This window comes from Antennarius striatus, chromosome 17 (assembly GCF_040054535.1).
Source record: "Antennarius striatus isolate MH-2024 chromosome 17, ASM4005453v1, whole genome shotgun sequence".
NCBI lineage: Eukaryota > Metazoa > Chordata > Actinopteri > Lophiiformes > Antennariidae > Antennarius > Antennarius striatus.
In genome coordinates, this window is record NC_090792.1 from 795,001 (window position 1) to 810,906 (window position 15,906).

The 15,906-nt window shown below is 47.9% G+C and overlaps 1 protein-coding gene across 2 annotated transcripts in view; it reads left to right on the forward strand.

Annotated features, from left to right (window-relative positions):
• Nucleotides 1-15,906, forward strand: part of LOC137611449 (peroxidasin) — a 51,892-nt gene that overhangs the window by 18,040 nt on the left and 17,946 nt on the right. For both annotated transcript variants that reach the window (XR_011038633.1, XM_068339664.1), the window contains exons 4-11: nt 3,675-3,746; nt 5,553-5,624; nt 8,465-8,536; nt 9,853-10,022; nt 12,666-12,783; nt 13,760-13,929; nt 14,701-14,973; nt 15,217-15,492. Coding sequence is in view for 1 of the 2 variants with exons in the window: in XM_068339664.1 (XP_068195765.1) it covers nt 3,675-3,746; nt 5,553-5,624; nt 8,465-8,536; nt 9,853-10,022; nt 12,666-12,783; nt 13,760-13,929; nt 14,701-14,973; nt 15,217-15,492 (1,223 nt within the window). In the remaining variant the exon portion in view is untranslated. The remainder of the gene's footprint in view (nt 1-3,674; nt 3,747-5,552; nt 5,625-8,464; nt 8,537-9,852; nt 10,023-12,665; nt 12,784-13,759; nt 13,930-14,700; nt 14,974-15,216; nt 15,493-15,906) is intronic.

Below are 15,906 nucleotides of genomic sequence, written 5' to 3' on the forward strand. Positions count from 1 at the left end.
TCGCAGGATGTTGCAGTCTGCAGTCTGGGACTGCCTTGTTTCCAAATGCAGTTTTCCATGGCCCACGAGGGAAACATGGGAACTTTATTTGAACACACACACACACACACACACACACACACACACACACACACACACACACACACACACACACACACACACACACATAAACAGTATGAGCCTGTTTCATTCCAGATGAAGTGTCAAATTTATTGATTTTAAATTCAGTTCTTTCCTCTGTGTTGAATTAATGTTCCAATTTATTTTTCATTTTGGGTGCCTGAAAAGTCATTGTCCCAGTTACTCATTCACAAAGTAATAATTAAGATCATTATTGTTATACTGTCGTTCATTTTGCAAAGTCCATAACTTATGAAGAGCCATTTCAGTGGCTCTCAATTTCAGGACCTTGAATCCAACTTGGCAGCTGGAGATATTTGACATCAGGTCAGCTCCAGTGATTTAAAGTTGACATCCACGAAGAGGAAATGTGATTTGTCTGCCCCAGAATCGATACTGAGATGTGTAACAGAATGTGTTTTGTCACAGCTAAACAGTAGAATAACCCGTGTAATGTAGGCTCAGAGGTGGGGGCTGTTGACACCAGCATCAGAGTCAGAGGCGTGTGGTTATCAATGACCTGATCTGTGTTCGGACAATGTGTGGGGAACATGATAGGAAACACATGTTGAGTCAGCGCTTTGGAGCATGCCGTGTGTGTTGGTGCTGTGCTGAAGGTGGCAGTGAGCTCAGTAATCACAGACAGACTGATTATGGTCCGTGTTGTTTAGTCATCGTCTCACAGATGTAATAGGTCTACAGCTCTGCTCTCAATGGCTTCTTTGTACGCTTCTGGAACGGACAGCCAGTGTCGTTTCTCTGGAAACTCAGCTGGCCACGAGCTGAGGGTCTAACAATTCTGAAACCGATACGGAACCCATGATAATGGTGTCCAACTTTTGACATGACTCACCCTGACATGTGTGACAGCGCTTCTCACCAGCGTTTCCTGCCAACCGAACCCGCCAAACAGGACACAGATATGCCCCTACCCGTCACACAGGACGCTCTGCCTCTGGATCGGCTGTAGGCTGGACATTCCTGGAGTCCTCATGGTGTGGGAACATCACGCTGCACAGGTCTATTTTAATGCTCAGACCATTAAGTTGGGCAGTAGGTTTGTCCAAGAATGTTCCTCCAGTGCACCCCCAGAAGCTACTAAGGTACTGTTTTAACCACTCGTCCAGTCAGTGAAAACAACACCAAGTTACTTTCTAACTAACCTAGCTCACTTCATGTGGGCTAACAGTTATAAAGTAATACAGTAGAACCTCTGAGATACGAGCAGCTTCACATACGAGCCGTCGTTCTGTTCTTATTCCTGTTCGACACACCAGCTGACTGACAACATCAGCAGACCGGATCTCGTTCTTTACCACGTGTTGGCGGATGGATACAACATCAACAGACCAGATCTCGTTCTTTACCGCGTGTTGGCGGATGGATACAACATCAACAGACCAGATCTCGTTCTTTACCGCGTGTTGGCGGATGGATACAACATCAACAGACCAGATCTCGTTCTTTACCACGTGTTGGCGGATGGATACAACATCAACAGACCAGATCTCGTTCTTTACCGCGTGTTGGCGGATGGATACAACATCAACAGACCAGATCTCGTTCTTTACCGCGTGTTGGCGGATGGATACAACATCAACAGACCGGATCTCATTCTTTACCGCGTGTTGGCGGATGGATACAACATCAACAGACCAGATCTCGTTCTTTACCACGTGTTGGCGGATGGATACATCAGTGAGACCGGATCTCGTTCTTTACCACGTGTTGGTTGATGGATACGACATCAGTGAGACCGGATCTCGTTCTTTACCACGTGTTGGCGGATGGATACATCAGTGAGACCGGATCTCGTTCTTTACCACGTGTTGGCGGATGGATACATCAGTATGACCGGATCTCGTTCTTTACCACGTGTTGGCGGATGGATACCACATCAGTGAGACCGGATCTCGTTCTTTACCACGTGTTGGCGGATGGATACATCAGTATGACCGGATCTCGTTCTTTACCACGTGTTGGCGGATGGATACGACATCAGTGAGATCGGATCTCGTTCTTTACCACGTGTTGGTGGATGGCTACAGCATCAGTGAGACCGGATCTCGTTCTTTACCACGTGTTGGCGGATGGATACAACATCGACAGATCGGATCTCGTTCTTTACCACGTGTTGGCGGATGGATACGATATCAGTGAGACCGGATCTCGTTCTTTACCACGTGTTGGCGGATGGATACATCAGTATGACCGGATCTCGTTCTTTACCACGTGTTGGCGGATGGATACGACATCAGTGAGACCGGATCTCGTTCTTTACCACGTGTTGGCGGATGGATACGACATCAACAGACGTAGAGTAAAGACGTAGCTCGTGTGTTCTGGTGACTTTCTGTTTCTTTTCTCCATCTTTGTTAACGTGTCTTCTACATAATGACTTCCACACAGTAAAGTCTGCAGGCTGTAATGTCTCCTTAAGCACAGATTAGACGACTACCTTCGCCTGTCTTATCATTCGTCACTCCACGTACGATCAGGTCTTCGTCTCTGGTGAACGTGGTCTGGATGTGTCTGATTGTGTGAAACCCGATGGGGTTGATGTGGGTCAGAGCAGCAGAGGATGTTTTCCTCCACGCGTGTATCTGTCATGGTGTGTGATCACGGGTGTGACGGTGAAATGAGAGGGCACACAGCTGGAAGCCATCGCCTCGCTGGGATCACATTTCTCTGACACGCATGATGGAGTGAAAACATGTAGACGTCAGAGGCCATTAGTCTTCCTTTGTGCTGAAACATCATGTTGCTTCATTCTGGGTGAGCTTCAGATTACAGTCAATGGAGAACGTGGGGCCACGTGGGGAGCAGATCGGACAGATTTAGAGGTGCCTTACAGGATCCGCGGATGACCACTTATTTTTATGTGATGCATCTGAGATGTTGACGCGTCTCATCTGTGGCTGATTAATTAGAATGTAAACTATTAGGACGCTTAATGTTTCATCTGGGCTTCAGTTCCAGTGAGTTCTGGTTGTGTTGATGTGGACGTGATGACTTTTGCTCAGTTTTACTGTAATCACAAACACACTGACACTGTGGGGGCTCGTTCCTCTGAATCCTCCATCTGTAGAGACGTCTCTGTGGAGCTACGAGCAGCGTAACGATTAGCTCACAACTAAAACCACCTTCAGGTCTGTTTGATGGAGTCTCAGCTGGTTTAGAGCTGCAAAAAAATAGTTCCCTCTACGTCTTACCTCCACTAGCCATCATAAAGCTGGGCAGTAGAGCAGTACTGTAATACAGTAATACAGTAATACAGCTGAAACCTCACAAAGTACATATAAAGTAAATATTAGTCCCACCTGTATGATCAGTAAACGTATTGTTTGGGTATCTGAACGATTATTGATTAGATCCTTTCTACTGTTTCCTCATTAAAGGCGAGCTGAATTCAGATGAACCTGTGTGTGTGTGTGTGTGTGTGTGTGTGTGTGTGTGTGTGTGTGTGTGTGTGTGTGTGTGTGTGTGTGTGTGTGTGTGTGTGTGTGTGTGTGTGTGTGTGTGTTACTAATGTTACTGGTTATTTCTCCTTTCAGCTATTTGTACAAGAATGAAATCCAATCAATTGACAGACAAGCGTTTAAGGGGCTTGTCTCTCTAGAGCAACTGTAAGTGACCTTCCTCCTCCTCCTCCTCCTCCTCCTCCTCCTCCTCCTCCTCCTCCTCCTCCTCCTCCTCCTCCTCCTCCCCCCCCCCCGCCTGCTGTCTCCACCTCTAACATGAATGCTTATGAAGCCTTGTAAGGTCTGCGCTCATTAGCATTTATAAGCCCTGTCTTATGATGTAACCGTGGCATGATGACGTCATCCTGACATTGACCCTACGTAGGCCTTATGCAGGCATCATGAGCGCTATGTGCAGTTAGCTGTCGTTACAGACAAGACCCTCCACCCCATGTGTGCACCCCCTCTACCCAGCTGCCCATAGTCGCCGTGCATGCCATGTGCCCCCCCAGCCTTGTGTGCTGCGCTGACCTTTGACCCTTCTGCATGTGTGTTGTGATCAGGACAGCAGGTGTGTCCCGAACCCCCATGCTAGGCTCAAAGCATGGTGCGTAGCATTGCTGTGCTAGCGGTGTTGTGCTGCGGTCAGAGCTCCTGGTTCGGATCAGGGCTTGACTGGATTTGCGTTTACCCACAATGCAATGCTCCGTCTGTTTGTGACAAACTGTCAGTGTTTAGTTTTTGTGTTGAAATCCAACCGCTTCCTCTCACGAGGGTTAGCCGCTCACTCCTGTGCCTCTGCCGTATCCCTACGCCCTGCATGTCTGACAAGAGAACTACTTTATGCGTCGAATTTTGTAGTATTTTGACGCCCGTGCTCCTTTTCCTCTACCAACGAGGCTTTTTGTGCTCTACCTCTCTGTGACCACATGAACACAGAACAAACGTCTAATTCACCAAGTCCAACCAGATCCAGCGTCAGGCTCCAGTCCCAACAGCTGCTTTCAATTTTCTTACAATAATGAAAGGTTTTATACGTGGGTGACAAGTCCTGAGCCAGACCGTATAGGTTTTAATACGTCTTCTACATCCCCACTGAGGAGCCGATGCCAAGGCTCCGGGTCACATGACTCTGCTGGGATAAACAGCGTTTTTTTTAGGGTTCTTGGGCAGCGCAGCAGGATCACAGTCCCACAATAAAAAACATTGTCATAATGGAAAGCAGGAAGCGTTCTAATCTTTAAACGGTGAAGACCGTGACTAACTCATTCCAACTTCATCTAACTGATAATAGCAGTTGTGGATCACATTTAGGATCAATCAGAATAACTGGTGTCTGATGATGGAGAGGAATGAATAAATAGAGATCAAACTATTATAACCTTTACTTCTTCATGTCTGTCACAATGCTGGATGTCCATTAACAGTGAGGCTAAGAATCAGCAGAGTAGATGCACTCACAACAACTGACATGCATTTTCTTACATGGAAAACATGGAATGAATTAAATTTTATGGTACATTCAATTGAGCTTTAGCGTTTTTAGGCTGTTTGTCTGCAGCAGCTTTGACTCTTAATTTCACTGAAGCCTTTCTCAGATTTCATTGTTGGCATTTGGTCTAATTTTTGTTTTCCAGAGATTTTTTGGGGAGAATAAATCATGTTTTTGTTCCATGAGACAACCATATATTGCTTTTCACCGGTGGACAATCTCCTCCAGACACAGATGCTGTATATCAACGGAACTAACTCAAATGCCTATGCAAATTCCTCTATCTGCATTCTCCTGTATGTATCACCTTTCCTGAAATAGTTCTGTCAGTAGAAAAAGCATCAGGGATGGACAGGTGAACGTGGAATAAATGTTCTCATTTATCCTCATCTGACGACTATTTAAAGGCAGTTCTAACTGTATCAGACAGAAAACCCAAATCCGGTTTGACCCTGCTCTCTCTACACTTGTTCTTCCAGGTATCTGCACTTCAACAACATCGAGTCTCTGGAACCTGAATCGTTCACTCACCTCCCGAAGCTGGAACGACTGTAAGTTCATTGTGTCTGACTTTCACAACAAGATTCCACATAATCCAACACACTCAGTCACAAGGGCAAAGGCATTTCCATCTTACCTAGAGCTAGAGCGCAGAAAGCAATAACTACCAAGATTACCTGATATTGAATAAGTGTTGACTCAGACAGGTCCAGACTTTATCCAGTATGACATTGGAATGGGCTGCAGAGAGGAGCTAGGGTCCGTATTCTCATGGGGGTAATTTCCTCCTGACATGGCGCTCATGATGTGCAGCTCAAATACCAGCAGAACGGTCCCAGTGCCATAAATGTAGGTAATCTAATGAACTGCTAATATTTTGCTTTTCATTCACGAGGAACTAAAGTGATGAGGGTCGGTCCGGAGCGATGAAACCTTTCAGCGCGGGTCACACACACCAGCAGCCGTCCTGCTCCCATCACCATCACCAGAGACAAACTGGTCCCACGTCAGTGCTGGTGATGGACGCTGTGATGAGAGACAAACTCCATGTCATCTGACTATCTGTACAACAAACTCCACCTTCCCTGATCTGTCAGTCGATGGATGTGTCTGTAGGATGAAGGAAGTCAGTGTCACGTTAACTGACAGGGAACTAAATGCACCCCCCCCCCCCCATTGGAACCCTGATGGCATAGAAATGCCACCTCAGCACATTCAGCTGTATAGAGCAGTGGTTCTTCACCTTGTTGGAGGTACTGAACCCTGTCGGTTTCATACGCTCACTCACCAAACCCTTCTTTAGTAAAAAAAAAATTATTTTTAAATTTCAGACATAAGTTTATGTTTTATTGGTGTATTTAATGAATTGTGCATTAATGTCACCTTCTTCAAAGAACTAAACCAAGACAGTGCATGAACTCCCATGAAATGACCTACCTGTAAATCAGTGTGACTTCTGCTGTTGTCATAGAGACCAGTTCAGATATGCGTGGCTTCACCTTGACAGGTGTTACTCTGATGTCATTTTACACCAAAGTCTGTTTCTGTTGTTTTCATCAGCTTCAGGAAGTGTTCCTTTATTTCTACCAGCACCAGACTAGAGTTGTTCACCTTGACATTCAGATCCTGCAGAACGCTGACTCCCATCACGTTCTGTTAGACAGTACAGGTACATTCAGGTTACACGTGTTCGTCTGACCACTTTCTTGTTTTGCTCAACATAGTTACTATGAATTAAAACATTAAGAAACCAAGCAGATGGCGTACCATCATGACAGGCAGAAATCCACTACTGAGTGCACAAAATCCCCTGTAGCACAGGTAGGCTAATGATGTAGCGTCACGTGATCACCTGCAGCCAGTGATGGCTAAGGGGGCGTGTCATCACCAATCGACACCATGTGTCAAACGTACACAGTGATTGGTGTGTGTTCGGCCCCATCATGTGGGGTGTTTTGTCTTGACCTCCGTCTCCGCCGGACCCCTCAGACCGACTCACCGAACCCCTGGGGTTCGATCGAACCCGGGCTCAGAACCACTGCTCTAGAGACATCTGTTCATGTGACGTTCTGTTTTCAACAACAACGCAAGATGTTTTACATTTTTACAAAGTTCACATGAGGTTTTAAAGGCGGTGATGTTCTGGATGACTGATCATGTTCCACCCGTGAACCTACAGGTTCATAAATCACCTCTCTGGTCTTCTTGTGCTCTGAGGTAGGAGCTAGAAAATGTGTCCTGAGTAAACTGTAACCCCCTCTGGCCAAACGCCTCCAAACCGGCCCTGGAGCTCCTGGTTGGTGGGTCGGTGCTCCAAACATCACCACAGATTCCCGAAGCTGATCCCTGACCTGTGTTGTTCATGCTTGGTGATGATGTCAAGGCTTCCTTCATGCTGTTTATCTGTTGAACAGACCTCTGGAGGAACTGCACAGGGATGAATTGTTCTCATGTCTCCAATCAGTCGTTGTCGGGACATTTTCTAATCACTCAGTGACAAAGGAGCCAGGAGGGAACTGAGGACTCCACTTTCCAGTCCTGATAGGAACATCTTGGCCTCATTAAATGCACAGCTGAGCTAATTGTAATCACAGAGAGGAATGTCAGTATCGTCCTGGTCTTCATCACAGTTTACAGTAATGTACAGTATACTCCACTAGCAAATCAGCATGCTGTAATGGATTACTCCAGTGATACGGGATCATTGTACTTTAACTCCAGTCATCCTGATTTACAACCAACACAATGGTCCTGGTTATTTCAATATGACAGCTTCATATTTTATTTAGCAGCATTATTACTTTTCTGTCCTTGATCACAATAATTCACAAACGAATGCTAAACGCTCTGGATATGAACTTTGCTGACAGATGTAATGTTGTTTCTGCTTCAAAAAATCTCTACCAGATGTCTTCAGGCTGAGCAAAGTCCCAATAAATTCCTGTTTCATTATCTGTTCATGGGCTGGTGGATTCCCAGTATTGTCGTCCCTCCCGGTCTCTGTGGTGGGCAGGAAGAAAGAGATTCACCTGCTGAGAGTGGGAGGAATTATTCTTCTTAGTGATGGGACAAAATGACCATGAAGATTGGGGGTGTACATCAGTTCCACCTGAAGTTCAGTTATACTGAAGGATTCATTGGTGGAGCTGCCAGTAAACAGGAAGTAGCTACAGAACACCAGTACCCAGGGTCAGGGAGGTGGTCGTGTTGCTGATCTCTTAGAAAACTGAACATTTGATGAAGAGATCCACCCTCTGTGCGTTTTGGTAATGATATCTCTGAAATGTGATGGAGTTACTCAGGTTTGTGAGTCGTTCATGTCTTTGGGTAGGTCTTCAAGCTTTAACTGGCTCTGAACACTAACAAGCTCTTGTCTTTTTTGTCTCTGTAGGTTTTTGCACAACAACAGAATCACCCAACTGGTTCCTGGAACCTTCTCTCATCTTCAGGCAATGAAGCGATTGTAAGTGGGAGGAGTCCCAGACAGCCATCAGTCTGTAGGAGAATGTGTGTCTCTATCAGGGGTAGTTGACTCCCATGACACCCAGGATCACGTCAGTAGTGACCACAGTGCACTGTTCTCACGCTGCTTTGGCCGCAAGACGGTTTCCATCACAAAGCTCCCAGTCCTCCCATAGTTTCTGTCCTGAGTCAGCTGCTCTGGGGCCGGAAGCGTGAAACGAGGCAGGGCAGTTTATATATTAGGTCCATAGGTCCAGTTCACACACACAGTCAGAAAGATCTGAAAAGTCTCGTCTTCATCCTACAGAACACATTTAGTTGTTCTGAAAAGCCTGATCCAGAGCTCAGCTATCAGTGAAAACCTCTGTCTGCATCCTCCTCCAGCCAGCACACACACACACACACACACACACACACACACACACACACACACACACACACACACACACACACACACACACACACACACACACACACACACACACACAGTCTTTCTCTCCTTCTGTTGTATAATCCCAAAAATAAATCTTTTGTCAGTGTATGAATTGTCTTTCATCTGGTTCAGAAAGCATTCCATTAAATCTAACAAAGGAATCCCATTGAATTCAACACCCCAGGGTTTTTAGAATCAGTCAAGGCTGCTGTTATTTATTCACTGGATTACCTAGGCTTTTTTGAACACAGATGTTCTTATAATAGAGGTGATTTTCGCTCATGATTGAAGTCGTACCAGCCCTCCCCTAACGTTAGTCCGCTCCCAGGTGGATGTACTCACAGAACGCAGTCGACTTAAATTCCTCTGGTCATGCCTGTCAGTGTTGGAGGATCCATACAGGCATGAAAGACCACCAGGGGCTTAAAATGACATGTGCAACCTCAAATCAATCGACCCTTATGGCACCCATTTATTATAAAACCGTCTGTTGAAGCGATGATCACAAACGCTCTGACCAGCGTGAGCCTGTGCCAGTTTCATTTTCTGAGAGTCGTGGATAATGGAGACATTGTGGTCGAAGTGAAAGCTGGATCAGCGGCTGGAGCCGAGGCCAAGCAGAGAGATCGGTTCCCACGGCAGAACGGGGGGCTCGCAGGACGGCCCCACAGAGCCCCACTGATTGGACGAAGTGGGGTGGGCGGGGCGCTGCCAGACCAGTTTGAGTTCATTGACTGCAGACTGGATTTCCATGACCGTGTTGCATGTACAGCTGTAGTTACATGTATGATTCATGCCCATGTCTCACTGGCTGTGTGTGTGTGTGTGTGTGTGTGTGTGTGTGTGTGTGTGTGTGTGTGTGTGTGTGTGTGTGTGTGTGTCAGGCGACTAGATTCCAACACACTGAACTGTGACTGTGAGCTGCTGTGGCTGGCTGACCTCCTGAAGCAGTACGCCGAGTCGGGCAACGCTCAGGCCGCCGCCACCTGCGACTACCCCAGCCGCCTGCAGGGCCGGTCGGTGGCCACGCTCACCGCCGAGGAGCTCAACTGTGGTACGGAGAGACCAGCCCACCGTCTGCTGAACGCTGCCGTGTTGTCTTGTTCATTACCGTCTGAATGTGTGACAGAAATGTGAGGATCACCCACAGGATGCACCAGTCTGTAGCTGCTCCACCAGTCTGTAGCTGCTCCACCAGTCTGTAGCTGCTCCACCAGTCTGTAGCTGCTCCACCAGTCTGTAGCTGCTCCACCAGTCTGTAGCTGCTCCACCAGTCTGTAGCTGCTCCACCAGTCTGTAGCTGCTCCACCAGTCTGTAGCTGCTCCACCAGTCTGTAGCTGCTCCACCAGTCTGTAGCTGCTCCACCAGTCTGTAGCTGCTCCACCAGGCAGCTGCACTGGGACCAATGACTTACTCTGATATGTCGTATAGAATTATAATGTGAGACCAACTGACTGAACCTCCTTCAGATGTCATCTTAGAGCAGGACACACATGTAGCTTAGCGTGTTCCCATGTTCATATTCACAACTTAAAGCACAGCTCTGTTCACTAAACCTCCAGACATCCTGCCAGCAATTAGCAGGTATGCTTAGTCACCATCACACACACACACACACACACACACACACACACAGCTGTATTGTGTGTGTGTGTGTGTATGTGTGTGTGTGTGTGTGTGTGTGTGTGTGTGTCTCAGGACACCCAGCTGTTTCTCTTCACACACCAGCAGCTGTCTCTGGTCTCACCATGGTGTTGGGTCTCTGAGACAGCAGGCAGCTGCTCAGTCCATCAGGCAGATGAGGCCATGTGCAAGTGTGTGTGTGTGTGTGTGTGTGTGTGTGTGTGTGTGTGTGTGTGTGTGCGCAGCGTGAATTCTTTCAGTTTCCTGTCCCAATGTCTTCATCCTGTCAGTAGTGACCATGCTGTTGAGCCCAGATCCCCAACAAGCGAACAGCAGCACACAGGAGGCTGACACTGACGCTCCTTCTGACATGTTTGCCAGAAGGACGTCTGCGTCAGCAGATGAGTCACGTCTTCAGATGTTACGTAAGATTTTCATTGGTGTAGCTCTGAACTGGGGCTTGGCCTCAGTGTTGTTGTGTACAGTACGTCCTGCTCCTCGGAGCGGGACTGAAAGCATGACATCATGTTCTCATGTTGGAGGAGAAGTCCCCGGTCTCAGTGCAGGACAGGAATATGAATCAAGCATGTTCACTGTCACCCTGTGAAGATGGTGACTGAGTATGATCTTTAGGTGTTTGTGAGTGAGAAGATCTCCCCTTTGTGTATGATTTGTGAGATTTCTGAACTCTTGTGCGGCTGCCAGAGATTTCCCACTGCTTTAAAGGCAGCATTGTTCCGTATTTGGCAGGAATGCAGTCCTCAACGCCACATTGTATAGCTACCGTTTGGTATCCCATGAGAACCTAATAACGCCACATCCAGGCTTTGTTCAGGGGAGAACAAATGAATGTGTCACTCCACTGCGTTTAGTTGTTCATAGAGAAGTTATTTTTTGGGAGACATGAAGAAGTCTTTGTGAGTCATGACTTAACAACACAGTTTTATCTCCTTCCTGCTCCAGCTGTGGTGGTCTGAGAGACGTGTTCTATTTATCGGCCTCTCTAGATCGTAACGATCCTGGCTCTAATCCTAAGATTCTGTTTTTCAGATTTTGGGGTTATTAGTTCCTGTGTCAAACATGCCTCTGCAGAACGTGTCCTCTGCCTTTGCTGCTTGTTAATGATGCAAGTCGTGAAGAAAGTTCCCATTCCTGTGAGCTTGAGTTTTGGTAGTTTTTTCTAACACTTGGCTGGAGCAGCTGTAAACCGCCTGTCTTCGCTCTGTGTTTCCTCCAGCTCTCTCTGAGCCAGGAGGCTCGCTGGCAGCTGACTGTAATCCAACCACTCTTAAATCCCAGCAGCTAATTTGATGGCTCCAACTTGCCCATACTTGCTCAATGTAACCTCATCTACTTCATCCGTCTGCCAAGCAGCAGAGGAAGAATGCGTGCTTAGAAAACATGGTGGCAGCCGCTCCACACCTCCCTCTGGCTCAACGGGGCAGAACAAAGCATGGCAGCTGTCAGAATAACTTCCTCGTTCAGATGAGGTGTCACCTTCCTGAGTCGCCTCCCCCCCGGACCGTTGGATCAAGAAACAGCTCTTTAGGTCCTTTTCAGTTCCAGTGGGGGGGGGGGGTCTTAGTGGTGGGGCAGTAGTGAGGCAGGGCCCTCAGAGGGGTTGTGGGGCATTGACAGATCAAATCTTCACAGGGCAGCAGTAGGCTTGGGGACAGGGGGGTGACCGGTTCAAGTCCAGCATGGACGACATTCTGGTGAACTGGTAGCTGGAGGTGTGCCAGTTCACCTTCTGGGGTGCCTTTGAGCAAGACAACAACCCACAAGCTGCTCCCATGCTGATCCGTGTGTGTGTGTGTGTGTGTGTGTGTGTGTGTGTGTGTGTGTGTGTGTGTGTGTGTGTGTGTGTCCACCTACCAGTTACACTTGCTGGGTTATGAAGTTTAGTGCAGCTTGTGTTCTGTACCAGTCGTCTTCACGTGTGCTGGGTGGGACAGTCTGTCCAGAGAGGACTGTCGGTGATTTTCCTGTGTTCTAGATTAGGTTTGGTTTACATTGATATACAGGCACATGAACATGACTGGAAATGGATGATAATGCTGTCCCTCTCTCCAGAGGTACCCAGGATCACCTCTGAGCCCCAGGATGTGGATGTTACGTCAGGAAACACCGTCTACTTCACCTGCAGGGCTGAAGGCAACCCCAAACCACAGATCATCTGGCTCAGGAACAAGTAAGACCAGTCTCACTGCTACCCTGCATTCAGTGTTACGCCATTATATATACCGGTAGTCCTCTACATATGAACACAATTGGTTCTGAGAGGTTCTTCATAGGTTGAATTTGTTTTAAGTCATTATTCATTAAATTTCAATCAATAATCTCCATTTGAGGTAATTTACATGTCATTACTACTATAAATACTAAAGTATATCCAGTACTTTACGAACACCTGACAGTCAGAGTCAGGTGTTGGTGTTGACGAACCACTGTTCAGTACTGTAGCATGTAGCATTTAGCTTACATTTAGGGTGAAGGAAGAGGAGGAGGAGGGAGGAGTTATTGTCGGTCAGAGTCAGAGTTGTCATCAGAGAGACGGTCACCACGACCACCATCGTCACTGAGACGCTAACAGAGACGAACAACAAGAGGGAGGGACGAGTGTTGGAGCTGTGTGAACGCAGTGGTGCTGCTCGGGTTCTGGTAGTAGGGAACTGCGGGACAGTCGTGGGATATGGCGGCGCGTGTTTGTTCGTAAGTCGAGCGTTTGTAAGCTGAGGACTACCTGTAGATGTTTTGAATCACCCCATCTTAGACATTTAATTGCAGATTTATGTACACCCATTTAAGCAGATAGGTATGTGAATAGAATGATGCGTAGTTACTACGTAGTTATGTAGCTGTGGCATCAGCTGATGTCCAGCAGACATTTTCCTTTATAGTCACATGACTGCACCAGTCAGATTCAACTCAGGCCAATCAAAAGACTTTTGACTTGATTTTCAAAACTGCTGACTTTGCAAAATCTATAAGTTGTAATTAGCAGCTTTTTGTTTTGGAGAGAAAGACTCCGGGTGACTGCTGCTGTCGGGAGCCATCCAATGGAATCGGATTAGACCGTTCAGACGTCTGATTGGCTACATGTTCGGTGGACGGTGGCACCATCCTTTGGCCGGAGCCCACCGTGTGTGTCTGTGTTCTCCCGACAGCAACGCTCTGAACATGCGTGACGACAGCCGTCTGAACCTGCTTGAAGACGGGACGCTGATGATCCAGGACACGAGGGAGACGGACCAGGGGGTGTACCAGTGCATGGCCAAAAATGTGGCGGGGGAAGTGAAGACATCCCAGGTTACCCTGCGCTACTTTGGAGCCCCCTGTGAGTAGCTGTTTCCACCCGGGCATCATGAGATCATGCTAATGTAGAAACGCCACCAGACCAGAGCTGAATGTGTTGCTGTGAGCAGAGAGGGGACTCCCAGGGGTCAGTAGGTCACATGACTGGGATGTCCCACTGAGCCGTTAGCAAAGCCTGCTGCCTTTCATGTGAGACTTTCCCTCCACATACTTAGAGTTCAGGTTAGACACACACACACACACACACACACACACACACACACACACACACACACACACACACACACACACACACACACACACACACAGTACATTCTGTCCTCTTTGCTCTGTCTCTTGTCCCAGGGCCAGCAGCTTTAGCTGTGGTAGGTTAGCACAGATTTCTCTTGGTCAGGTGACGGCCGTAGCGACCAACACTCAGGAATAGTTTGTGAGAGCAGATGTTGTGCATTTCCTGTCTCTGTATGACTGTAAACACGAGGCCCCCACTGTGTACATACTTCCTCTGACTGCTCTGTAGTCACCAGCCAAATATGGACTGGACTCCACCACAGCGGTGGGACCCAGAGGATGTTTTAACAGTTGTGAGGGCGGTGATATCAACAGCAATACACAAGGATTATTTCATGCATTAGCTGACCTTCCATGTGAACGCAACTTTCTTTTGAACAGTCCCAACATTTATTGAGCGTGTTATTTGTTCAAACTCTGAAGTTGCTCAGGGCAGAATTGTTGAGGGAAATCGTCATTTTGTCCCAACTCGTTCCCGTCTTCTTCTTCACTGCCCCTCCAGCCCGGCCAAGTTTTGTGATCCAGCCCCAGAACACGGAGGTGTTGGTGGGGGAGAGCGTGACCCTCGAGTGCAGCGCCACGGGCCAGCCGCAGCCTCGCGTGTCCTGGACAAAGGGCGATCAAGAGCCCCTGCCAAACGACGCTCGCATCAACATCACCCCGTCTGGAGGGCTGTACATCCAGAATGTGGTCCAGGCAGACGGGGGGCAGTACACCTGCTTCGCCTCCAATAATGTTGATACTATACACGCTAATGCATACATCATTGTTCAAGGTAGGAGTCAGTGTGACGTTTACTCTGATTCATGGGTAGAGGTGATCACGATGCTGTGAGTAGATCTGTAGTCCTTGAAACAACTCAGGTTGAATCTCAGTATTTGACGAGGGTCTTTTGACCCAACAATAAAAATGCATCGTTTGATTTCCTATTTTTTAGTGAATGACTTGCCTCATCAATAGTCTTGAAATCATATATTGACAGTATTCCTATTTATCACATTTCTTTTCTTGCTCCCAGCGATTCCCCAGTTCACAGTCACACCCCAGGACCAGTCTGTCCTGGAGGGTCACACAGTGGACTTTCCATGTGAAGCAAGTGGTTACCCCCAGCCAGTAATGGCCTGGACACGTGGGGGGAGTCCGTTACCCCTCGACCGCCGGCACCTGGTCCTGTCTTCCGGTACTCTTCGCATCACCCGGGTGGCCGCCCACGACGAGGGCCAGTATGAGTGCCAGGCCGTCAGCCCTGTGGGGACGGTCCGCACCGCCGTGCAGCTCAGCATCCAGCAGAGAGGTGAGGGTGTGGGGGAAACCTCCAGGTAGAAGTGGGGGAGGGGACATGGGTAGGAGAAACCAGAGGTCGGTTCAGTGAGAACAGGAAGTTGCATTAATGCAAGGAACTTGTGGGGACGAGCCACTGCTGAGGACAACTGAGACATGGAAGCCCCCAGAGACGAGTGTCCTGTGAGGAGTGAGCTCCACATAGTTACAGTGTAGGTCCGCTGCGCCGTAGGATATGATGGTCTGACTCTCTCCGTTTCTCTTTGTGCTGACGGTTGTGTTCGGTGTGAGCGCTCGACTGAAATTACAGGTTTGGTGTCGTTCAGGAAAGCCTGGCAGTCTGTAATCCTGTGAAGACTCTGTGTTTCCGTGTAGTAATGGCTGTTAACATGGCTCAAAGTACACGCTGTGTAACGACTCCACAATC